The sequence below is a fragment of the Phyllobates terribilis genome, unplaced genomic scaffold (genome assembly GCF_046119375.1).
Source record: "Phyllobates terribilis strain yellow unplaced genomic scaffold, ASM4611937v1 Scaffold_9__5_contigs__length_417890890, whole genome shotgun sequence".
Taxonomy (NCBI): domain Eukaryota; kingdom Metazoa; phylum Chordata; class Amphibia; order Anura; family Dendrobatidae; genus Phyllobates; species Phyllobates terribilis.
In genome coordinates this window covers 150,149,871-150,177,012 of record NW_027362769.1, presented here as the reverse complement: position 1 = coordinate 150,177,012, position 27,142 = coordinate 150,149,871, and the positions used below count along the sequence as shown (strand labels likewise).

The following is a 27,142-nucleotide window of genomic DNA, read 5'->3' as shown; positions in this document are numbered from 1 at the left end:
AAGTGTGAATATGAATATCATGAGGAAATACGGCATCGGATTTAACACTCGGGTGTGCCTTGGGAATTTATCTAGTGGTAAGATGATCGAAGTATATCCGGTTTAATCATTGTGCAATAAAATGTTCTGCAACTTTCTAAAATACATTAGGGAACATTTATAAAACCGTCAAAAAGACAAGTGACCTGTGATATCCATAATGACCAATCACAGAGCAGAATCATTTTTCAGAAGCACAGTGAAAAATCAGAGCTGTGCTTTGATTGGTTGGTAAAGGCAACTAAGACAGTTTTTCTCCTTTTAGACAGTTTCATACACCTTCCCCTGGATGACTTCTCCATTTTTAGAAGTTTCTAGCTCAGTTTTATATCCCAAGTGTTGAGGCGAGGATCTTTAGGGGGAAGAGTTGACTACCTGGGTTGCTACCTCCAGTAAGTGGCAATGGATACCCTGGTTTCCTCTTCTTTGAAAAGGCTAAAGTATTTGCATACCCTTTTTTTCCTGGAAGCAATACCTGGTCTATATGTCTCCCTATGCCACATTGGCACCCTCTTCACAGAAAAACTTCCATCAAAGCCTTCCTATCCAGCTATCTAGTCTCCAACTTTGCACTGATGAGGGGGCAAGAACCCTGAAACAGCTGTCTGCAAATGAAGAACTTCACCTTTTGGAGAAGTTTCCCGTTTGGCTTTATATACCAAGTCATGTTGCAAGGCTCCTTAAATGTCAATATTGACTTCCAGGATTGATACCTCCAGTAGCTACCTTTTTTTCAAAAGTCTACAATATTTCAAGACCCTTTTCCCAGGGAGCATTGCCTGGCCTACAAGTCTCTCTACACCAACTTGGCATTCTCCTCAAAGAGAAATTATAACCCCTAGACCTCCCTCAATCTCCTCCCCCCACACCAATACCAATCTCCTACTTTCTTCTGCAAGTACCCTGAAACAGCTGTCTGCAAATGGTAATCTTTAATTTTTGGAGAAGTTTCTGGTTTAACTTTATGTAATAAGTCATGTGACAAAGGGGTCAACATTGACTAACCAGGACTGCTGCCTCCAGTAGGTGGTAACATTAACCCTGTTCTCTATCTTTTTTCAAGAGGTTATTTGCAAACCTTTTGACCAGGGAGCATTGCCTGACCATATAAATCCCTCTATGCCAGCAAGGAGAAACTCTACCTCCTACACCACCATCAAAAGTCTCTCACCCACCCAACCATTCTCCTGCTTTGCACTGATGAGGAGGCAAGAACCCTGAAACAACTGTCTCCAAATAGAGTTCTTTTGGAAAAACTTGTGGTTTGACTTCATATCCCAAGGCTCTTCAAAAGGGTCAATATTGATTTCCAGGACTGCTGAATATAGTAGGTGGCTGTAGGGACCGTGTTCTTTATCTTTTTCAAGAGCCCATTTTCAAGACCCTTTTCCCAGGGAGCATTGCCTGGTCTATAAGTCACCCCACAGCAGATTGGCATTTTACTTAAGGAGAAACTCTACCTCCTAGACCACCATCAAAAGTCTCTCACCCACCCAACCATTCTCCTGCTTTGCACTGATGAGGAGGCAAGAACCCTGAAACAACTGTCTCCAAATAGAGTTCTTTTGGAAAAGTTTCTGGTTTTGCTTTATGTTCCAAGGCACTTCAAAGGGTCAATATTGATTTCTGGGATTGCTACCTCCAGTAGGTGGCTGTAGAGACCCTGTTCACAATATTTGTCAAGAGCCCGTTTCAAGACCATTTTCCAAGAAGCATTGCCTGGTCTACAAGTCTCTAAACACCAGCTTGGCATTCTACTCAAGGAGAAACTGTACCTCCTAGACCTCCATCAAAAGCCTCTTACCCATCCAAGCACTCTCCCACTTTGCACTTATGAGGAGGCAAGAGCCCTGAAACAGCTGTCTGCAAATGGTGATCTTTACCTTTTGGAGAAGTTTCTGGTTTGACTTTATATCCCAAGGCACTTGGAAGGGTCAATAATGAATTCCGGAATTGCTACCTCCACTAGATACCCTGTTCTCTTTTTTGAAGAGGCTATTTGCCAGTTCTTCTTAAGAAGAAACTTTAACCCCTAAAATGCAGTGTGAGCATAGTCTAACCCTGTCACTTGGAGGACTGGAAATAACAATAAGCTGAGGTTAGCTTCGTCCCATAACATGCCAGTAATGTCTGCAGACTGTAGATGTCATATACAATGTATATAACCCATGTTATCCAAGACAAGAAGGCTAATTGCTGCTGAAACATATTACAGTAAAGTTTGATGCCCCCCCCCGTAGACAGCGACTAGTCATCATAACCACATGGTAAGTCATTCGATTAGGTATAGTATCAGCATCATCGTCCTCTTCTTGCTTATACAGTCTGACGTCGTTCTAATTGTGAAATACTACAGCTGCTTCTTTAATTGGACCAAGCTCACTAAACTCACAGTAGGCAAAAAAAAAAAGTCCTGCTTTATAAGATCTGGTGACCAGATGTTTCAGAAGGGGCTCTGTCAGATGCGAGAGTAGTTAGTTTCCTTGGAAGAAATCCCTCTTAAATTGCTGAAACATGAAAAAAATCATTTTCCTCTTTCTCATCGCTTTGCGCTTGGATGAAGCTTTTGGATGGGGATTCAAGAATGGAATACTCCACAACTCCATCTGGCTAGGTAAGCGATTAATTCAATGTAATCTAAAAACATCTGCAGCCGTACAAGCAGGAGAAGGGGGATCTCTGGGTGTTGTGGAACTACAAGTCTCAGGATGCACACAGGTCAATGCATTGTAGGGCTCTGGGGAACTACAAGTCCCAGAATAAGGTAAGCAACTAACATTGGATTTTCTATGTAGATCTCTTACTATAATGCTGGGGACTATCCTATTAGGTCCTTCTTTCCAAAGACATGCTTGGACAGCTAGCCCTACAGACATCCAATATCTACACATTATCAATGCCCGATAAAAAAAAAATATATACATTATTTGCCCATCTATTCGTAGCTTAAAGCGTTCCTTGCAGTACGTCAACCATGCATAGCAATGACACCCTTATGTATTTGGCTTTGATGTGAATTACTGGTTTACAAAGTCTTCCAGGAACTAAATATATATTTAAAGAAGCATCGCACTATACAGTTTCCTTTTGTTTGCTTTTTCTTTTTGTCTAGGAGCGTTGCAAATCCCCATACATAAAATTTTCAGGCATATTCAATTGTCATTTTTTTTATTATTTATATTAATGACTCTTTTTGAGATTTTTCCAAATTTTCTATTATTTTTTTTATTTTTTTATAAGGTTTTTTTTTTATTATTTTTTGAATAAGTAAGCTGAGTATTTTTCCAGGTTATCTGCTTCCTTTTTCATCTTTTTTGAATGTTAAATGTCATATATTATGTAATAGATAACACATCCTTTCAGAGTTAGAATATTAACATGTAGTTTGGGGTTTCTTATTATATGTAAAAAAAAAAAAAAAAAGTCAGAAGTGATCATACTTTATGTTGTTTATTAGCACAGTGTGTAATCCCTATAGACATGACATGAACCCCATGAAGTACAAGTACCAAGTACTTAAGAATAACAACTTCTAGTAAACTCAGCTCTCATTGACAATAAAAGATCATAAGCTTGTGACTTACCTAAAGTCTCTTGCTAATTATCTTCATCTTAAAATACAATAACCATACTGTACGTTTCTTATTTCAGGGATTAAAAAAATATCCAGAACATTTATGATGGCGCTGCATTCAATATCTGGTTGCTAATAAGTGATTTTTATTCTAATAATAGGAATAATTGCAGTGAACAAAAAAGTCCTAAACATCTACATTGTCCATAAAACACTGAAACTGGAGTTTGAAATCTGTATAGCTGTAGGAGCCCTGTCCTGCACATGTTATAAATAATTCAATAAGCATCCAAAAGCTCCTAGTGAATGCATCCATGGCAGGAAGCTCTTCCTCCAGCACTATGGAGGTCCAGGACCGGTACTAAGCTATTAGTATTGGCCTTTAGTTCATTAGAATCATAGTAAATTAATTTATTTTTAAATTGTAACCGTCGTTTTAATATTTACAGGTGCATCTCACTAAATTAGAATATCATCAAAAAGTTAATTTATTTCAGTTCTTCAATCCAAAAAGTAAAACTCATATATTATATAGAGTCATTACACACAGAGTGATCTATTTCAAGTGTTTATTTCTGCTAATGTTGATGATTATGGATTACAGCCAATGAAAACACAAAAGTCATTATCTCAGTAAATTAAAATATTTAACAAAAAGACACCTGCAAAGGCTTCCTAAGCATTAAAAAAGTTCCCTTAGTCTGTTTCAGTAGGCTCCACATGACACATGCACATCACATGACCAGGACAGATAAGGACCCCGGCACCCAAAAATTCAATAAACATAATTAATTAGAGCTATAGACAAAAAAAGTAGTAATAATGAACTTAAAATGTGACAATAATAGCCCAAAAGAAGACAAAACGAACACAAAAGATTGCCTTTATTTAATACAATATGGATACACAATAAAAAAAATAAAAAAAAAACATATGGATAGTATAAGGGAAGGTTAAAAACAGGTAGAGGGGTACAGAGGTCAGACATGATTAATTAAATAAAAATAAATAGTTGATGAACACTGGTAGTTAATTTGATAATGTATCCATGATTAATTATACCACAACATGTCAGTGATAGAAGAATAGGGTAATAAATACAAATAATTAATTGATATTTTAATGATTAATAATGCCCAGAAAATTAATAGGAGAATGGATTTGGCTGAATAATAATAATAAACCATTGACTAAAGATTATACCATAAGGTATAATGTGACACATGCTACGGATATACTAAGTATTCAAAGTGGAACAAATCAAAGTGGTAAAAGTCAAATAAATCAACAGGATGAACAATTCATACCAACCAAGTTACATTATGTGGCCTACTCCCTCTCATTAACATTCCGATATGCGTTTCGCTAAATTGCTTTGTCAGGGAGGTCATAATCCAATTGAACCAAACAATGGAAATGAAAAGGAAGCTGTCAAAGAGATTATGCTGCCCATAAAACAAGCAGCATTAATCAGAGACAGTCGCTATCATTAGAAATCTCCAAGCTTTACTCAGCACTCATCATTTCTATTTTTTTAAGTCACTTTTCTTTTCTTTTTTCTTGTTGCCTTCGTTGATGTTTTTTGCCCCAAAACTCTTCGAAAATGCCACACGTGGGTCATAAATTTTGCGCAAAATAAAAAAAATGCTCTTTGTTTTTTGTCTTTAACCTACAACATAAAGTATAGTCACGTTATCATCCCCACAGCTCCTCTGCCAGAGCTGCCTGAGCCCCTCATCGGTCTCTGTACTCCATGTTCCAGCCATAGCGGCACGAGAGCGCTGTAACCAATGACTGATGTCACGGGTGTATCAGAGGTGACAGACCGTCGCCCTGCAGTTGGTTGCAGGAGATCTCTACTTTTGGCATTACAGACATCTTCTTAGATGAGAGGCTGTCTCTAGTACCTAGCGGCTACCTCCCTCTGCTAATTAGCTCCCTGGCCTGGGTATACATATATACCTGGTGTGTCTGAGAGGGAGGTGCCGACAATATTCATTTCTACTTGTGAAGGCTTAACAAGAGCAGTACATCGTCCTCTCTGGAGCTTGAGGCAGAGTTCGCATTCGTCTAGAGTCATCTAAAGCTAAGCATTCTCCACCTGTTTATCTAGCTTTGTTGTCTATAGAGTTTAGTGGAGATCAACTAGTGCTCATCTCTTCCCATCCCTAGCCTTAGCCATACGCCAGGGAGAGTAGGGCGAGGCACGCATGCGGCGATTGCTGAAGAGACAATATAGGGACAGTAGTTGAGACAGGGTGACACTAGACCAGACTAGGAGGTCTCCACTCCCCCCTTTCCCTAGTGTCTGGGCTCCCTTTCCCCCTTCCCTCTGTGTTGCACTAAGTCTTTTCCACACCTGGCGGGACAATTGGTGATTGGCTGCAGCAGTCACATGGCGATCTGAACTGAGCTGGATGTACCAAGCCAGTCTGATTTAGTTGCAGTCCTCACAGACCGGAGGGGAACCTTGACAACAATGGAAACGGATTGGTGATGGAACTATAAATTGGTAATTTTTTATTTTTCTGGAGCATCCTGGTTGTTTTTTTCAAATAAATTGTATGGACAACCCCTTTAAGGGACAGCCATGCTTGTTTCTTAAGAAGTCCGTAATGTTTTGCAATTCACAGACTATGTAAAATGAATTATGCGCTGGCCTTGAATCAGACAGAACAGACATGTAAGCCAAGGTATAAGATTTCTGTTGGAGCGATTACGATGGTGGAATAGACCCCCAAACCTCTCCAGCAAGTTGCTCTTAACTGCATGAGGAAATGAATGTCGATCATCTAAATGAACTTTTAATGCGGAAAATATGCCCTGTGCGGTCGAAGAAGGTAACGCTCATTATGTTTTCCTTCATAATAATGGATCTAATTTATCCATAAGAAAACACGACATTCCTCATGGAGTTATGATTGACAGATTGCAGTTTGCAAGCAATTATTAGACCTCAGAAAACCTCCCTCCCGGCAGACACGGAGAATATAATATGTGCTACATTATAATACCAGAAGTTTCCACTCTCAAAGTCTGGAGCTGGACGTGTCCCAGTATGATCTGCGCTATAGAGAGAATTATTATATCATTAAAGAAGCCCCTTTAATTTTGGAAATGGTTTGATACAAGCACCCGAAACAACAAATTTTGCCGGAAGCGTCACAGTCGACCATTTCTTTTGTGGTATAAATGTTGATAAATGGCCGACTATTTAATACGTGGTGGGAGGGAGCCCACAAGAGCAAAAGCTACTGTTATATAGTATCCATGTCCACGTGATGTATCACCATAGAGTGGGATTAATAATAGATTGGAGCGTTTGGCCAAAAGATATCTCCGTATACCTCACCAGAAACGTGCACGCCCATTTATTGTCTGTGCAAATCTATTTAAAGGGAATATGTCATGTTATTTTAGGTTAAATTTTGTATTATTATTATTATTATTATTGCCTATATATATTTTTTTTTATTAATTTTTAATATCACTATCTATATAAAAATTATCATAAACCTCACAAATTTCATACTGGATACTAGGCTTAATAATATTCTTCCTGTGCTGTACAGAATACATGATTATGGTCAAAGAAAGGATCCCAACCCTAACCCACCTCTTCAACCTGTCACTAACTGGTGTCTTCCCCTCATGCTTCAAACATGCCTTGATCACACCCATCCTCAAAAATCCCTTCCTTGACCCAACCTCTCAGACAAGCTACCGCCCCATATCACTCCTCCCCTATGCCTCAAAACTACAGGAACAACATGTCCACTTTGATCTGTCCTCCCACCTCTCCTCCTGCTCTCTCTTTGACCGCCTCCAATCTGGCTTCCGACTGCACCATTCTACTGAAACTGCCCTGACTAAAGTCACCAACGACCTACTAACTGTCAAATCCAAGTGACACAGACTTGGCCCTATCTCCTCATACCTAACAGACAGGACATTCAGTGTCTCCCACTCACACGCCACCTCCTCATCTCGCCCCCTATCTGTCGGTATCCCCCAAGGTTCAGTTCTAGGACCTCTGCTCTTCTCCATCTACTTCTTTGGCCTGGGACAACTCATAGAGTCTCAGGGCTTTCAGTATCACCTCTATGCTGATGACACACAGATCTACCTTTCTGGACCCAATATCTCCTCCCTACTAACCAAAATCCCACAATGTATGGCTGCTATCTCATCCTTCTTCTCTGCCAGATTTCTAAAACTTAACATGGATAAAACAGAATTCATCATCTTTCCACCTTCCCATTCATCCCCCCCATGTGACCTATCTATCAACGTCAATGGCTGTTCACTCTCCCCAGTCCCGCAAGCTCGCTGCCTTCGGGTAACCTTGGACTCTAATCTCTCCTTCAAACCACATATCCAAGCCCTTTCCACTTCCTGCCGACTCCAACTCAAAAATATCTCCTGGATCCGCACATTCCTCAACCATGAATCTGCAAAAACACTAGTGCACAACCTCATCATCTTCCGCCTCGACTACTGCAACCTCCTGCTCTGTGGCCTCCCCTCTAACACTCTCGCACCCCTCCAATCTATCCTAAACTCTGATGCCCGACTAATCCACCTGTCCCCCCGCTATTCCCCGGCCTCTTCTCTCTGTCAATCCCTTCACTGGCTCCCCATTACTCAGAGACTCCAGTTCAAAACCCTAACCCTGGCATATAAAGTCATCCACAGCCTGTCTCCTCCATATATCTGTGACCTAGTCTCCCAGTACATACCTGCACACAACCTCCAATCCTCACAAGATCTCCTGCTCTACTCCCCACTTATCTCCTCTTCCAACAATCGCATACAAGATGTCTCCCTTGCATCCCCCATACTCTCTACCCGTACATATCAGACTCTCGCCTACCGTGGAAGCCTTCAATAGGAACCTGAAGACCCACCTCTTCCGACAAGCCTACAACCTGCAGTAACCCTCGCTCCACCATACCGCTGCATGACCAGCTCTACCCTCACTTACTGTATCCTCACCCATCCCTTGTAGACTGTGAGCCCTCACAGGCAGGGTCCTCACTCCTCCTGTACGAGTCGCCGTCACGTTTTGTTAAAGATCATTGTAATTGTTTTTGTATGTACAGTACAGACCAAAAGTTTGGACACACCTTCTCATTTAAAGATTTTTCTGTATTTTCATGACTATGAAAATTGTACATTCACACTGAAGGCATCAAAACTATGAATTAACACATGTGGAATTATATACTTAACACAAAAGTGTGAAACAACTGAAAATATGTCTTATATTCTAGGTTCTTCAAAGTAGCCACCTTTTGCTTTGATGACTGCTTTGCACACTCCTGGCATTCTTTTGATGAGCTTCAAGAGGTAGTTACCGGAAATGGTCTTCCAACAATCTTGAAGGAGTTCCTAGAGATGCTTAGCACTTGTTGGCCCTTTTGCCTTCACTCTGCGGTCTAGCTCACCCCAAACCATCTCGATTGGGTTCAGGTCTGGTGACTGTGGAGGCCAGGTCATCTGGCGTAGCACCCCATCACTCTCCTTCTTGGTCAACTAGCCCTTACACAGCCTGGAGGTGTGTTTGGGGTCATTGTCCTGTTGAAAAATAAATGATGGTCCAACTAAACGCAAACCGGATGGAATAGCATGCCGCTGCAAGATGCTGTGGTAGCCATGCTGGTTCAGTATGTCTTGAATTTTGAATAAATCCCCAACAGTGTCACCAGCAAAGCACCCCCACACCATCACACCTCCTCCTCCATGCTTCACGGTGGGAACCAGGCATGTAGAGTCCATCCGTTCACCTTTTCTGCGTCGCACAAAGACACGGTGGTTGGAACCAAAGATCTTAAATTTGGACTCATAAGACCAAAGCACAGATTTCCACTGGTCTAATGTCCATTCCTTGTGTTCTTTAGCCCAAACAAGTCTCTTCTGCTTGTTGCCTGTCCTTAGCAGTGGTTTCCTAGCAGCTATTTTACCATGAAGGCCTGCTGCACAAAGTCTCCTCTTAACAGTTGTTGTAGATATGTGTCTGCTGCTAGAACTCTGTGTGGCATTGACCTGGTCTCTAATCTGAGCTGCTGTTAACCTGTGATTTCTGAGGCTGGTGACTCGGATAAACTTATCCTCAGAAGCAGAGGTGACTCTTGGTCTTCCTTTCCTGGGGCGGTCCTCATGTGAGCCAGTTTCTTTGTAGCGCTTGATGGTTTTTGCAACTGCACTTGGGGACACTTTCAAAGTTTGCCCAATTTTTCGGACTGACTGTCCTTCATTTCTTAAAGTAATGATGGCCCCTCGTTTTTCTTTACTTAGAATTTCTATTATGGCAAGAAAAAAGCAGCTAACAGTCTATTCAGTAGGACTATCAGCTGTGTATCCACCTGACTTCTGCACAACGCAACTGATGGTCCCAACCCCATTTATAAGGCAAGAAATCCCACTTATTAAACCTGACAGGGCACACCTGTGAAGTGAAAACCATTTCCGGTGACTACCACTTGAAGCTCATCAAGAGAATGCCAAGAGTGTGCAAAGCAGTCACCAAAGCAAAAGGTGGCTACTTTGAAGAACCTAGAATATAAGACATATTTTCAGTTGTTTCACACTTTTTTGTTAAGTATATAATTCCACATGTGTTAATTCATAGTTTTGATGCCTTCAGTGTGAATGTACAATTTTCATAGTCATGAAAATACAGAAAAATCTTTAAATGAGAAGGTGTGTCCAAACTTTTGGTCTGTACTGTATATGCCTTTTTCACAGCAAAGCGCCATGGAATAAATGGCGCTATAATAATAATAAATAATAATAATAATTACAGTGGCAAGTATCACCTCTATATATAGTAGTTAACAAAGGAACAACCATTCAATGTCACAGCTCACCTCCTCCCCATCCTGTACAATGACTGATAATACCTCTATATACAATAAATAACACAAAATCCACTATTCACTATAATATCACAGCTTGCTGCCTCCCCCTCCAGTACATTGACAGATCAGACCATTTATATAGTAGATAACACAGGATCCACTATTTACAAAAGGTGAGGTCACAGCTCACCTCATCAACCTCCTGTACAATTACTGACAGCACCTACGTATATATACAGTACATAACAAAGATTCCATCATTCATAATGGACACAGCTCACCTCCTCCGCTCTCTTGCACAATTACCCTTGCCCTGATGAGAGATTTTCAGTCATGAACATATTTAAAGTGGACCTGTCACCAGCTTTCACAATACATACTACAACTTACATGGATTATCCCATAGATCTCTTAGACCTGATGAGTCTGCTGTACTTAAATTGAAAATCCATGTCAGAATGACTGTATAATTTTGATATTAAAATTAAGATTTTATAAGTTCACCTAAAGAGTGAGAGTGCTTAATAATACAAGTGTATTTACTCTCCGTCCACCCACCCACTCACCCTGACAGTTGCAGCTTGTACTAAACAGTGTGATATCTCAGCAGAAGCAGGGAGGTGGGACACTGAGGAGTTGTCAATTAGGCTAGGTGGACAGAGATTCAGCAGCAGGGAGGAGGGAAATTGATGAGCTGTCATTCAGGCAAGGTGGGTGGAAATTAAGGAGCAGGGAGGAGGGACACTGAGGAGCTGAAAATCTGATTAGGTGGGCAGAAATTCAGCAGGGAGCATGGACACTAAGGAGCTGTCAATCAGGATAGGAGGGAGGAAATTCATCAGGGAGGAAGGTAAACGATGAGCTGCCAATAATGATAGGTTGGTGGAGATTGAGTTAAAACTTTCACAAAGGATTATACAACCATTTTGACATAGATTGTCAAGTTAGGTAGACCAGCATGTAAAGGACAGCTATTAATAATTTATGCCGTTTGTATTGTGAAATCTGAAGACAGATCCACTTTAAGTTCTAAATGCAAGTTTATTATCAAACTTTAGTTAAAGGGAACCTGTCACATCCTAGCTACTATCTACACTGCCCCCATTGCTTTGTTAGTGATGCAACGTGCATCACCAACAAGCTTTTTCATTAAAATTGGCGGTAATATAATGATTTTATAACCTTTGATATACTTTGTCCTACCTGCTCGTATTCAGTCATATCAAAGGTTATAAAATCATTATAATACCACCAATTTTAATGAAAAAAGCTTGTTAGTGATGCACATCACCGTGTCAGAATGACTTTAGAATTTTGATATTAATATTTTATAAGTTCACCTAAAGAGTGAGAGTGCTTAAATGTACATGTGACAGGTTCCCTTTAAGCATTTGGCAGCTTAGTGCTCATAATGTCTTAAGCTATATGACCTGATCTGTCAAAAATGTAGCACTGTGTCATAGCGGCAGATGAACTCCAACAGCGGAAGGAGCAGTACCCATGCTGCCAAGTTTGCCGCTATGTCTTCAATTTGTTTTTAATAATTTCTAATGGAATTTGTAAGAGTTTAGAGTCCCCGAGAGACCCTATCCTCTGCCGTCTCATACTGCCTCAAATATCCCACACATGTTTAATATCGCTGCACAAGTTGAGGAATTCTCCAATATTACACAACTTTCGTCTCTTATCCATTGATGTTTTGGGTTTTTCCGTTATGATTTTCTCATTGACATCCAACTTTGGATGAAGAACCGCGCTGACTTATAGCAGGTGTAGCTGAACCACAATGAAAGGTTCTCCCATGAAGACAATGCATGTGCACCTCATAAGGAGAGGGTTTTTTTTACGTGGGACCCCAATCTATAGGCTAAAACATATCCCTAAAAGTTTATGCGGGATGGAATTTCTGCTGAATTTTCCTCCGGATCTGCACAGATTAAATCTGCAGCAGATTACTCTACTAGGCAAGTGTATAGAATTTTACACATTTCATCTACATATATCATGTGTATATTAACCCCTTCTCAATACGTGACATACATGTACCTGACATATCAGGGGCAGGTGTATGGAGCAGTCTCAGGAACTGTGTTATACCGCCGCCATCCAACTCTAACAGCAGCAACCAGAGCTTGCTCCAGTAGCTGCTGTGCTGATGAGTTGCCACCTTTGTACTCCTTTGAAGTCCAGCCACAGACTGGACTTTATAGGAGACCATACATTTTCCTTATATACTGCAATAGATTGGTAATGCAATATATAAAACAAAATATCAAATAGATACAAGTCCCCTAAAGTGACCAATAAATAAATAAAATAAATTTAAAAAAAATTCATTTTCAAAAGTAAAAGACTAAAGACATTTTATATTGCTGCCGTCGATAAAACTTGATCAAAATATAAAATGATTTAGCTCATACAATAAACGTCATAAAGCGACAAAAAAAAATTGAAATACTTGAACTGCAAAGTAAAGGTTGAGAAAGGTTCAGTGATAGGACAGAAATGCCGCCACATGGGCTAATGAAGTCCACACTTTTTGCCTATTAATTAAAAAGCGCTGCCTCTTTTTATCTTTATAGATAGAGAGATGGATAGATAGATAGATAGACCGGAGATGTTCGTGGTGACCCGAGATGCTCCTCTGAAGGTGAACATTTTAATGAAAGACAACTTGAGCAGTGCATGACTTTACTGGAGAAAACTAAAAAGAGCCTAACCCCATAGGACGACCACTTGACAAGACAGACGGGCTTTAATCTCACTCTGTGTTTTATTTAAACCAGAAAACTGCCTTCAACAAAAGAATTCTTAAGAATTTCGAATCGTTCCGTGTTACGCCAGGAAACGTTATGTTACGGATTAGACTCCACAGGAACTAACAATTTTGTTTACTCTAGAACAACAATGCTGGAGGTCGTACGTGGAGTTGAGATCTGGATCGCATGCAACAAAATATGGTTTTATTCCTAAAAAGTTTGGTTGTGTGCCCAGGCCGCTGTCCAAAACTTCCTGTCTGTGAAATCAATGCTTTGTCTGTTTCTTGGCTTTATTGTACCGTAGAACATGATATTCGATGCTGGAGGTGGAAGAATAACTTGGAAAGATACAGTTAAACAATCCCGTAATAATGACTTCTTGTGCTTCTCAGAACAAGCAGCTGGAGTCTATCACCGAGAATCAAGAAATGGAAAATACCAACTCACCTACAGAGAGGCCAAAGCCGTGTGCGAATACGAAGGGGGTCAACTTGCGACATACGATCAGCTGGAGGAAGCAAGGAAGATAGGTAAGAGTTGGGGAACATTACTAAAATCCCAAATGTCAATTATAACACAAGTAAGGCAAGGAAACAATAGGGGAGGTTTACTCACCAAAATGTTCTAAAATTCAGTAAAAATTATCATTTATATGTAGAATGACTGATAACAGCTCTATATACAGTAGACAACACAGGATCTACCATTCACAATAGGTGATATCACAGCTCACCTCCTCCTCCTGTACAGTGACTGATAACACCTCTATATACAGTAGACAACACAGGATCTACCATTCACAATAGGTGATATCACAGCTCACCTCCTCCTCCTGTACAATGACTGGTAACACCTCTATATACAGTAGATAACACAGGATCCACCATTCACAATAGGTGATATCACAGCTCACCTCCTCCTCCTGTACAGTGACTGATAACACCTCTATATAGAGTAGACAACACAGGATCTACCATTCACAATAGGTGATATCACAGCTCACCTCCTCCTCCTGTACAATGACTGGTAACACCTCTATATACAGTAGATAACACAGGATCCACCATTCACAATAGGTGAAGTTACAGCTCACCTCCTTCCCCTCCTGTACAATGACTTATAACACCTCTATATACAGTAAATAACACAGGATCCACCATTCACAATAGATGATGTCACAGCGCACCTCCTCCTCCTCCTGTACAATGACTGATAACACCTCTATATACAGTAGATAACACAGGATCCACCCACTGTCCATACAGGTGATCAAATGTAAGCAAAAAAAGGGGATGTTGCACATCCTGCAGCACGGTGACCCTTTATCTGCCGATTGCTATGGTTCCTACAGGTCTATTTTGTGTTGAACTATCATCAATCTCTGTTTCCTTGAAGGAAGGGGTGTTCTTGTGGCATAAATTAAACTATGGAATTAGATAATAGAACTTAGCTTTTAGTACATTTTTTCAGGCCCTCTAATTCGGATCACAGGACTCCACATTGAAAGCTCAAAAGACACGCAAGAAGTGAACAGCTGCTGGAGAGCTCGTACATACAGTGGTGTCCATACTTTTCTGTGTGCAAGTTGTCTGGCAGAACCTGTGCGCACATGTCTTCCGATATTGAGCTTCTTGGGCATCCTTTGAGCGATTGGTGGGGGTCTCAGGATTCAGACCCCAATCTATCTACTCAGAATTAAAGGGCCTAAAACATAATAAAAAAAAAAAGTTTACTTACTCTTTAATAAACTGCACCCGTTTACTGACTACCATAACTTTAATTGATGATGACTTGTTTTCTCCGGCACAACTGTTTGCGAGGAAATGTCAGTACCATGATTAGTACAATTTCTGGCTCCTTTCTTTCATTTCCAACTGTTTGTCCGAGCTGTCAACCGTATTTAATTCACTGTAGGGGATTAATAAAATAAGTGCTGCAAAGTTTCCTACTAATCACACAGTTGATTGCTATGCGTTCGTCTTTCCTTGACTTAAAGTTTGATTCCACCACAAAAACACCCTTGCCAACATAACAAATCTCCCAGCACATTGGCATATTCTTTTTACTTATCTGCATTTCTTCATTTAGATCAACCAATCATCCTCCCACTTAAGCTCAGGACCAGAAGACAATTTCTACAACTCTCGCTTAGAATTTTTTTGACCTGTTCCCTTTTCTGTTCTCTTCATGGGTGGAGCCTCCCTGCTCTGCTCCATTCATGGGTGGAGCCTCCCAGCCCTTTTACCTTCATGGGTGGAGCCTCCCAGCCCTTTTACCTTCATGGGTGGAGCCTCCCAGCCCTTTTACCTTCATGGGTGGAGCCTCCCAGCCCTTTTACCTTCATGGGTGGAGCCTCCCAGCCCTTTTACCTTCATGGGTGGAGCCTCCCAGCCCTTTTACCTTCATGGGTGGAGCCTCCCAGCCCTTTTATCTTCATGGGTGGAGCCTCCCAGCCCTACTCCCTTGATGGGTGGCGCCTCCCTGCCCTACTCTCTGCCCTGCTCCCTTGATGGGTGGAGCCTCCCTGCCATGCTCCCTTCTTGGGTGGAGCAGCTTTATCCTGTTCTCCACATGGATGGAGCCTCCTTGCCTTGCTCTTTTCGTGGGTGGCACCTCCTTGCCCTGCTCCCTTCATGGGTGAAACCTCCCTATCCTGTTCTCTTCATGGGTGGAGCCTCCCTGCTCTGCTCCCTTCATGGATGGAGCCTCCCTGCTCCATTGATGGGTCGTGCTTCCCAGCCATTTCCTCTTTATGGGTGGACCTTCCCTATATTGTTCTCGTCATGGTCGAAAAGTTATAACTCTGTTCTGTGTTTGGTTGGAGCTGCTCTTTTATGTTCTCTTTAAGTGCGGAGCCTATCATATTCTATCTAGCCATCTACATTGCTTAGTCTACTTCAACCAATAATCATTCCAGCTGAGCTTGGGATTGAAAGACATTTTCTATAACTATTGGGTGGAATTTCACTTACCTATTCCCTTTCCTGTTTTCTTCATGGTTGAAGGACCTTGTCCTGCTTTCTTCATGGATGGAGTCTCTCTGCTCTACTCTCTCCATGGGTGGAGCCTTCTTACTCATTTTCATTGGTGATCCTGCCTGTACTGTTCTCTTCATGGATGGAGCCTCTCTGCTCTTATCTCTCCATGGGTGGAGCCTCTCCGCTCTTACCTCTCCATGGGTGGAGCTTCTCTGCTCTACTCTCTCCATGGGTGGAGCTTCTCTGCTCTACTCTCTTCATGGGTGGAGTCTCTCTGCTCTACTCTCTTCATGGGTGGAGTCTCTCTGCTCTACTCTCTCCATGGGTGGAGCCTTCTTACTCATTTTCATTGGTGATCCTGCCTGTACTGTTCTCTTCATGGATGGAGCCTCTCCGCTCTTATCTCTCCATGGGTGGAGTCTCTCTGCTCTACTCTCTCCATGGGTGGAGCCTTTTTACTGATTTTCATTGGTGGATCCTGTCTGTACTGTTCTCTTCATGGGTGGAGTCTTAATGGCTCTTTTTCTACATGGATAGATCCTCCATATCAATGTTCTCTTCATGGGTGGAAACATACAACTTACGTCTCCTTGTGGGTGGAGCTGTCCTTTCATATTCTTTTACCCAGGTCTCTAGAGGAATTATTTTTAATTACTAGACAATTAGGTCTGTTAGGACAAAACTTTGGTTACTGAGAAAGAAAGTGATGCTATTTGATAGTTCTTTAAGGAGAGTTCTTTTAGGGCATCACACTAATCTGATTCAGTGGCTATGTGTAATAAAGACAGGTTTTCTTTAAAGTGAATATGAATAGCGGTACCAGAGCGCCAATAACAGGGCAAAAATATTAAAAGGACTGATTTATTAATACACACAACGCGTTTCGGTGGACACAGCCACCTTCATCAGGTGTGCACAACTCCATAAGCTTAGTAGCCATCCCCACACCCCTCTAACAATTGCAATACTGAGTCACCCATTGCGCCTTGTTGTCTCCTCTCTTTACAGGTTTTCTTTAAAGGCTTTCTCCCTCTTTTCTATAGTGTGTCAATTACACCGTTGATAAAAGTCCCCACATTCACTATTAATAGAATAGTCAGAAATTAGTATGTTCAACAGTTTCTAATACTACTATATATTTTTATGAAGTGGTGGTATACACGCTTTTCCTGTGCCTGGGCAACAAAAAAGGTTGATAATGGAGATGGGGCACTTTTTCAGCAACAACTTTGGTCCAAGAGGGGAGACCCCCGCTTAACATACTGGATATCAAACTGTAAAAGTAAAAAAAAAGTCTAATGGAATGGATAAATATCACACTAAAGAGGTATGCGTTGTGATGTTCCTCTATTCCTCCTAGACAGATAAACAGACAACTGGGTGTTACTATTACACTTGTCAATTGGGTGTGTCATTATACAGTCTGATAATAGTCAGCAGTGATTGGACAGTGTGACTGTGTGGAATGGACACACCTACAAAGTTATGCATACATTTCAACATTGTTACTGCAGGGGTACGGACTAGTTGTGCAATTTTTCATAAAGGCTAATATGTACAAATATGAGGTCATCAAATAATCCTCTGACCCCCCCCCCCCCCAGAATACATTAATGTTGTAAATCTATTCTGCTCTGTTACTTTTTCTTGGAAAAAAAAGAGAACATGAAATCATCTTGTTTTAATGAACTAAAAAAGTTTTTAATAATTCAATAATTCATTGGCACTGATAAATAACACGAATGTGATTGAATTAATGCTTTTACTTACTGCACGTCACAGGAACAGTCCTCCGCCCTATGATAACAGGGCCACCTGAGATGTGTAACTTCATGTTCTGTTCTTTCAAGAGCTCAAAAAAAAGGAAAAAAAGAAAATAAATAAATAAAAAGTTTTCAGACTTTACCAAACAACTCTCTGCCGGACAACTAAATAACGATAAATGTTTCTGGTCTAATCACAAATCAACATCAGACTCGAAACTGATGAAGCTCAGAAATTACCATTGATGAATTCAACCGCCTCACTTGACAAATGTGACTGGATAAATATTTACTGTAAAATTCCTTCAATTCAGCATCAGATTATAGATTTCTGGACTATCACTGAAATTTATTTCAAACTTACTTGTAGAAAAAACCTTAGAAGAAAAAGACAAAGAAGATAGACCCACAAAAATCCTGGCACATCCAAAGATTAAACTTTTATTATACAATCAAAGAACAAAAAAAATGGAATAAAAAGCAACCAAAAATCTGCAGGTACCTCAATATGGTACCAATGAAAATGACAACTCACCCAAGAAAAAAACAACACTCTCCACATAGCTCCACTCATGGAAAATAAAAAAAAAGTTATAGGTCTCAAATTTTGTTGTTTATTAAAAAAAAAAGCTTAAATAATAATAAAAAAAAACTTAAATAAAGAGGGCTGGTCCTTGTTTGTCTCTGAATCAGACATGATGGAGAAGGTGAAGAGAAAGGCAGAGGAATTGTGCCATCAGTGCGACTGTTACATAAAATAAAATAATATATAAGCAAGTTAAAGGCTGTGGGCACCTTTGACATAGAAAAAGTTATTTTACATACCATATATTAGTGGTTACCTTTAGTTAATAAAATTGCGCTAAAGTGTTAGTCTACAGTCTTCATTCCTTCATTAATTTTCAGACCCCCTGACAGCAGTTTGCAACCTGAACAAAGTTTCAGACTTTTCTCTTGTGTGAATCTCCCTCTCAGTAATACAGGCTGGATTAAAGATGATGGATATCCAGTATGCTGATGTCTTTACTGACCACTTATCTGCACAGCTTCTACTGTGCATTTATTTGCTCCTCATGTGTTTTCCTCCTCATGTGCTTTCCTAATGTTTTTTTTTTTGCACTTCATAAAACTAGATGCTTTTAGCTTTCTACATTGCAGATCTGTGTACAAACCCTTCCCTTCTGTTATCTCTAACACTGAGAAAAGAGATGGGGTAGCACTGAGCACTTTCAGGAGCAGGAGCTCTATTTTTTTTGCAGATCATTTACTGCACCAACAAAATAGTAGAACCTTTTTCTATGAAGATTATTTAGAAAGTTTGCAATTAGGATGCATATGAACAGTAAAAAAAAAATCTGTGCAAAGGTGTACATAGCCTTTAAATTAAATGTAGTTTGAAACTTGTTAAAAGCAACTTTATAATTTGTCTCTTTAATGACAATGATTATAAAGCAAACATCAAACAGCGAAATATCAAGGCGTAAAGTGTGTTTACATCTTCCCTAAAGAGCTGAAGAGTGAAACGTTTCCCCAAACATCTGCAATTCATTGAATTTTGGCAAGGGTTAAATAATGGCATTGTGTAGTACAGAAGTGATGGGGCTCTTACAATTCTCAACTAATATGAGATCATTTCCTTTGAAATGCCAGACGTGCAAACAAAATCCAACTTCCAAGTTGTTTTTTTCACAACTTGTGAAAACCATAATTAGTGCTAAGGCAAACCAGAATTACTATTGCTTCATATACTGGATGAAGACCCAGTAAAACCCCCTGCTGATCGGCTTCTTAAAACACCTAGTGGAATCATATGTAGGAAATTTACAGGAGACGAATAAAGTGGTGGAAGTTGACATTTCCGGTTAGGGGGTTATGCCCTTTCCCCGAGCGTCCACTATTCAGTAACGCTCCATCACATGTAAATTTGTTAGTAATTTTCTTTACTGCCGGAGCGGTGGTCCAGCATGTGCGCTGTCGCTCCATTTAAAGTTTATGGAACTGATGGAGAGAGCTGAATTGTCACGGTTTTATAACGGACTGTGGCCTAGGGACGTTGACGCTCCCTCCTGGCATTTGAGCCCCGACTGTTACCTGACCGCGCCTTTGTCTCACCCCTCTGTACTATGAGCCCTCTTGGTATCTGACCTCGGACCCCTTGACTACCCTGTCTCACGGCTTGCCCGTGAGTAGTGACTCAGGGTCACATGAATATAACAGACCCACCCACACACACACACACACCTGATGTATCACATGTCACATGATCCCCTGTGATAGATCATGTGATAGTTCACGTGAAATTAATTTGGCACAATATTAATATATTAATTATAATAATTTTTTTTAGGCTGTGTGCCCACTATGCGTTTTTTAAGCGTTTCCGCAGCGGCAATTCCGCTGCAGAAACGCTTAAAAAAACGCTTGGTAGAAGATCTGCCATGTTCCCCAATGATAATCCGCATGTGCTGTGCACATGCTGCGGAAATTTCCGCTGCGGATTATCATTGCGGAAAAATCCGCAGCATTACCAATTATTTTGCGGAAGTGCGGCGTTTTCGCCGCCATTGACTTGCATTGGAACGCATGGAATCCGCATCACTGGATCTGTACATGCGGATTCCATGCGTTTCAATGTGCGGATGGTACCCGGGTCTGGAGAAGAGCAGACTCTCCTCCGGACCCGGGTACCATAGTACCTGTAAAAAAAAGAATAAAATGAAAAATAAATAATATACTTACCTTCTGATGGCCCCCGGTGTCTTTATCCAATGCGTCCTGGCTTGCCAGCAGCTCGCGGTAGACTAAAGGACCTGTGGTGACGTCATTTAGTCATGTGGCGGGTCACGCGACTGCTGACGTCGGCAGGCCATCAGAAGGTAAGTATATATATTTTTTTATTTTTTACGATTCTTTTACGGTCACACTATATAAATCCGTGCCGGTTGCATGGATTTATATAGTGTGACCAAGTTGTCAAGTACTTTTCTAAGTGATGCTAAAATCACTTTATAAAGCGCTTGTCAACCCGCATGCAGAAATGCATGTGAAGAACGCTTGACTTCCGCTTGTCCCTGGCAGGAAACCGCATGTACAATCCGCATGTACAATCCGCATGCGTTTTTTCTGCCAGGGAGATGCAGAAACGTTAAAAAAAAATCCGGAGCATTTCTGTATCTTGGCACATAGCTTTACATTAATTGTATGACTTAATATTGAGCACATGTAGCCATCTATACCCAGCAGGAGGCCGCACGTAGCCATCTATACCCAGCAGGAGGCCGCACGTAGCCATCTATACCCAGCAGGAGGCCGCACGTAGCCATCTATACACAGCAGGAGGCCGCACGGTGCCATCTATACACAGCAGGAGGCCGCACGGCGCCATCTATATACAGCAGGAGGCTGCACATAGCCATTTATACACAGCAGGAGGCCACACGTAGCCATGTATACACAGCGGCAGGCCGCACGGTGCCATCTATACACAGCGGGAGGCCGCACGTAGCCATCTATACACAGCAGGAGGCCGCATGGCGCCATCTATACACAGCGGCAGGCCGCACACAGTCACGCACACAAACATATACAGACATATACATACACGCATAAACACATTTGAAACACAAAAATACATATAAACAGACATCACACAATGATATCTGCACACACACACTCACTCACTCAATCACTCACACACACACTCACACACACACACACTCACCATCCCCCGGCTCGGCTCCAGTCCTCCAGCTCCTCTCTGGGGGTAATTAGCAGTGCAGGGCGCGCACTGCATGACGTCACACTAGCAGACACGGCCGCGCACAGGGCCGTGTCTCCTAGCAGTGACGCGGCCGGGCCAGCACACAGGGAAGTTAACAGGTGCAGTGATGGCCCGGCCGAAGAAGAAGTAGCGGCCGTGCGCCGCTGCTGGGGGAGCGGACCCGGGGCCCCCCGCCTCTGACTGCCGGTATGTGCCGCGGTGCCGCACATATTATAATGAGGGCAATCTGGCCATGGACCCCCGGGAGCCCCGGGCCCCCGGGCGGTAGCCCAGATTGCCCTCATTATAACCTGCCTATGCTCGTACCCATGATATTCTATGGGGTTGTGCACATGTCTGATTTTATATCGGACCGAGTAGTCTGTGGAAAAAATGAAAGACATGTCCAATTTTGATCCGCAAAATCGGCAATGCAAGTCTTGGGGTTTATGAAAAAAAAAATCAGACCGCACTCGGATGACCGTATACTGACTGACAGAATGGAGAAGGTGGAGAAACTTCTTTTTTTTTCTCCCCACGTCTGAGAAAAACTGATCATGTTCTGATCAGACTCTGATCAGAATCATAGGACCATTTTTCTCGGATGCGGAGAAAACGGTCGTGTGACCCTAGTCTTAGAGGGATTGTGTTATCTTAAATTGGTAAAATTACAAACTGTTTGTAAATAAGAAACTTTGCGAATGACCTATTAAAATCCTCTCTGTTCTTAAAAACAGAGGGATTTTTAATTCTATAATATACAGCTCATTGCTAAGGTGACCGGCCACCTCTAAAGTGGCTGGTTTCCTAGTGCAGGAGTGCACGCTTGAAAGCTGCTCGGAATCTGTTTCTGATCTTCAGCAGACTAATTATTGCGCTTTTACGATGCTTTGTCACCGCTGGCACCATGGGGGAACCGCACAGTTCGGGCAGACGGCTCAGTGATGTCACTGGTCCAAACTGTCAATCATCAAGAGTGCACCGCCCCCCAGCTTGCAAAGAGGCAGAGGAGCACAACGCTCCTGCAGACTTAAAGTGAGGTAACCTCTTTAAGCATACTTATTTTATTTGGGACTATTATGGTCCAATGTCAGACTGTCGGGCTTTTAGGACTATTGGGTTTGGGATTATAAATATTTTTCTGTACTTGCACTGAACGATACATATAAAATCCAGTGTATAGATGTATTCCGTAACGGAGCGAACATCTTGTGTTTGCATTTACCGTACATCCTATAAACCTCCCAAGGCCTTTCCATCTGCGCAATATAAGTGGTTTTATATGTACCGTTTATCCAAGCAAATAGCAAGTTAAATTGACTGAGGATTGCAGCCGACACGCCAACATCTGATGTCTAATGTCATATGCAACCGTGGAAGAAATTACAAGCAATTAAAAGCAATTAAACCTCGCTGCATCCAAAAATGTTAGGAAAACCCATTTCCTCTGTACAATAAGGTCCTATTGTTTGTACCCTGCAGGGTTTCACGTCTGTGCCGCAGGATGGCTACATAAGGGAAGAGTGGGGTATCCCATAGTCAAGCCTACATTCAACTGTGGATTCGGAAAAAAAGGCATCATTGACTATGGTTACCGGTTAAACAAGAGCGAAAAATGGGACGTCTACTGCTACAACCCCCATGGTAAGATAAGCACAAAGTGTGGAATATAGAAAAAGTGAGATTACTAGTCGACATGTTTAACTTTTAGGAAATTAGTCTGTTAATGTCAACTACCCAGTCAGCTGATGTCAATCCAATTTATACATCTTGGATCATCATTTCTTAGAACTTCACATTGTGATTTTCCTCTGCAATTCCTACTGAGAATGTATGAGAAAAAATACATTTCTTTTATCTCTAGGTTCAAAAGATTCTTATACTGTAACGAGAAACTTGTCGACCACCTCTCGTACCGCTGGGAAGAGCCATCCGTAGGCAGGGTCGGACTAGTCTTGATTCCGATGATGTTTCACGGCTGGATCTGAACCCCTTTACAGCCTGGGACATATTAGTATGCACAGGCTGTAATCCCCCGGTTCAGTGAGGGCTCCGGCGGTGAGCCCGCACTGAACCGGGCACATGTCAGCTGATTATTACAGTTGACATGTGCCCTCAACACCCGCGGCTGTTAACATGTTAAATGCCGCTGTCAATCTTTGACAGCGGCATTTAACAGCGCCACGCTGGAAGCGCGTCACTTACCCCGCTCATCGGTGACCCCGTCACGTGATCGCAGGTCACCGATGGGTGGTCATGACAACCCTGGGTCTGCAGCAGACTCCAGTGGTTATCATGAGCGGGTAGCTATGAGCGCCACCTAGTGGTCTGTGCTCATAGCACAGGACCATTTCTGCTACATACAGGTGATCTGCTGATCATCTGTATGTAGCAGAAGCGATCGGACAGTTGCTGCTTCTAGTCTCCTATGGAGACTATAGAAGCAAGCAAAAAGTGAAAAAAAAAGTTTTTAAAAATATAAAGAAAATTTAAAAAATATAAACGTTTAAATTACCCCCCTTTCGCCCCATTCAAAATAAAATAATAAAACAAAAAACCTACGTGCACATATTTGGTATCGCCTCGTTCAGAATCGCCCGATCTATCAATATAAAAAAGAATTAATCCGATCGGTAAACGGTGTAACGAGAAAAAGATTCTAAACGCCAGAATTACGTTTTTTGGTCGCCGCAACATTGCAATAAAATGCAATAACGGGCGATCAAAACATCGGATCTACCCCAAAATGTTATTAATAAAAACTTCAGCTCGGCGCGCAAAAAATAAGCCCTCATACGGCCCCAGATCCCGAAAAATGGAGACGCTACAGGTCTTAGAAAATGGCGCTATATATATATATATATATATATATATATATATATATTTTTTTTACCAAGCTTTGGAATTTTTTTTCACCACTTAAGTAAAAAAGAACCTATACATGTTTGGTATCTACGAACTCGTAATGACCTGGAGAATAATAATGGCAGGTCAGTTTTATCATTCTGTGAACGTGGTAAAAAAAATAAAAAAAAAAACATCTGTGGTATTGCATTTTTTTGCAATTTCACTGCACTTGGAATTTTTTTCCTGTTTTCCCGTACACGATATGTTAAAATTAGTAATGGCGTTCAAAAGTCCCGCAAAAAATAAGCCCCATACAGCCATATTGACCAAAATTAAAAACGCTATGGCTCTGGGAACAAGGGGAGCAAAAATGCAAAAAACGCAAAATCCCAGGGTTGCGAAGGGGTTAGTTAAAGAATATTTTCTCTGAAACGCTGGCGAGTTTCAGAGAACATTATACTTGGCAGTAATTGTGCAGCCAGGCTCTGATTCATGATGCCTGCAGTTTGGGCAGCATGAATCAGGTAACAGATTCCCTTTGAAGAGGTTTTCCCACGAACAAAAGTTAATTTTAATCAGTAGATCTTGGAATAATAATAACTTCACAATTGAATGTATTTAAATAAAATGTTTCTGTGCTGAGAGAATATTATAAATGTTTCCCTGAGTAATGGCTGTGTCTGACCGTACAGGAACATGGTCTGATCATACCACAGCTCCTGGGCAGGGAAGGAAGCAAAAGAGTATACAGACAGGACAGCAGGAGATCACAGCTGATTCTTTATTTGAAGTAAAACATTGTTTAAAAACAGACAGTGAAATGTTTTACCTCGCAAACAATCAGCTGTGATCCCCTGCTGTCCTGTCTGTATACTCTTTTGCTTCCTTCCCTGCCCAGGAGCTGTGGTATGATCAGACCATGTTCCTGCACGGTCAGACACATCCATTACACAGTACACAGCAGGGGCACATTTATAAGATTATCTCAGCACAGGAACGTTTCATTTAAACACATCCAATTGTGGAAATTATTATTATTCCAAGATCTATTGATTAAAATGAACTTTAGTTTGTGGGAAAACCCCTTTAAAGACACCGCCACAATGGCGTAATGAAATTTTTTGCCAATGTTCTGTGTGAAAAAAAATGCAAAAAAGCCTCTTTACAGAGGAAAAGAACAGGGTCTCTAGTGTAGTGCCAAAAACTGGAAGTAGCAATTCACTAAGTCAATATCAACGAGCATTGCCAGTTGACATAGGATATAATACCTACCAACCACGATTCCACTTGCATACAGCTGTTTCAGGGTTCCTATCCCAATTGCAGACTGCTTAGTTGGGTGACAGGTTTTCAACCAAAGGGTCTAAGAGATAAAGTTTTCCCTTTAAGAGGAGCTGTCACTAAGTCGAAAAAATGATCAGCTTTTGCTCTTTTTTTTTATTCCTGCTGCTCCCTTGAGTATTCTGGGGTATTTTTTACTAAGCTTTTTATCTAGCAATCCTCCATATGGTTTTAGAGATATGGACCTTTTTATTTAGTGCTTATTTTTATGGGGGGGTGGCTCAGATAGGAATAATCCAGAGCAGTCTAAAGACATAACCACAAAGAATCCTGTTAGAATCCTATTAGGACTGTAGTCCCCTGTAACTGGGATTATTATCGATGCCCTAGTTGCAGTGGAAAAAAATGGACAATAAAGAAAAAATATATATGCCTTTATGATTTCTTTTGTTAAAAAATGTTGTAAAATATAAAAAAATGCATGTTTGTATGTTTTATATATATATGTATATATGTGTGTGTATATATTTATATATATATAAAAAAGATGTAATAATGTATATATAAAAATGATGTAATAATGTGTATATATATACACACACACATTATAATGTATGTACACACATACATACACAAGACATCTGCAAGAAAAAATTAGTAAAAGAATAAAAAAAGTTCCCATCATGGGAAATTACAAAGAAATCTCATTTTTTAATATTTTTTAATATTTAAAAAAATATATTTTTTTTAAATACCTTTAAAAAACACATTAAAAAGAAAATCCTACATTTATTAGGTATCCACTGTAAAAACTTATAGAATGTATTCAATTCAGATTATTTGTTGTAAAACGTGAACAGTAAAAAAAAAATATATAAACAAAAACAACTAAACAAAAAATAGCTTTTTCTAACTTTCCATAATTTGCAATGCAAATAATGTGGTCATTTATATCTACCCCCAAAACAGTTCTAAAAAAAAAGAATATGATTTGTCCAGCATAAAACAAAAGCATAAAAGAGCGATGGCTGCTAAAAAAAAACGGAAGAGGAAAAACGATAAAAAAAAAAATTGGCAGGTGGCATTAATGGGTTAAAGTGCTGTCCATCTTGGCACTTGAAAGTTTCATCATATATTCTGGAGAAAACTGACCTGATGTAAAAAAGAAATGGCAATAACAATGGATACAGAATTATGAAGCCAGGAACAAGATTGCAAAACTTTAGATGGCAAGTGAAAAGCCCATTCTGCCAATTGGATAACACCAGTTAATGATGTAAG

At 40.8% G+C, this 27,142-nt stretch overlaps 1 protein-coding gene across 1 annotated transcript in view; it reads left to right on the top strand.

Moving 5' to 3' along the window:
- The first annotated feature begins 2,417 nt into the window (after window positions 1-2,417).
- TNFAIP6 (TNF alpha induced protein 6) overlaps window positions 2,418-27,142 on the top strand; it is a 34,981-nt gene continuing 10,256 nt past the window's right edge. The window contains exons 1-3 of the mRNA XM_073647210.1: window positions 2,418-2,653; window positions 13,625-13,762; window positions 23,216-23,377. Coding sequence (XP_073503311.1) covers window positions 2,554-2,653; window positions 13,625-13,762; window positions 23,216-23,377 — 400 coding nt within the window. The 5' untranslated portion in view covers window positions 2,418-2,553. The remainder of the gene's footprint in view (window positions 2,654-13,624; window positions 13,763-23,215; window positions 23,378-27,142) is intronic.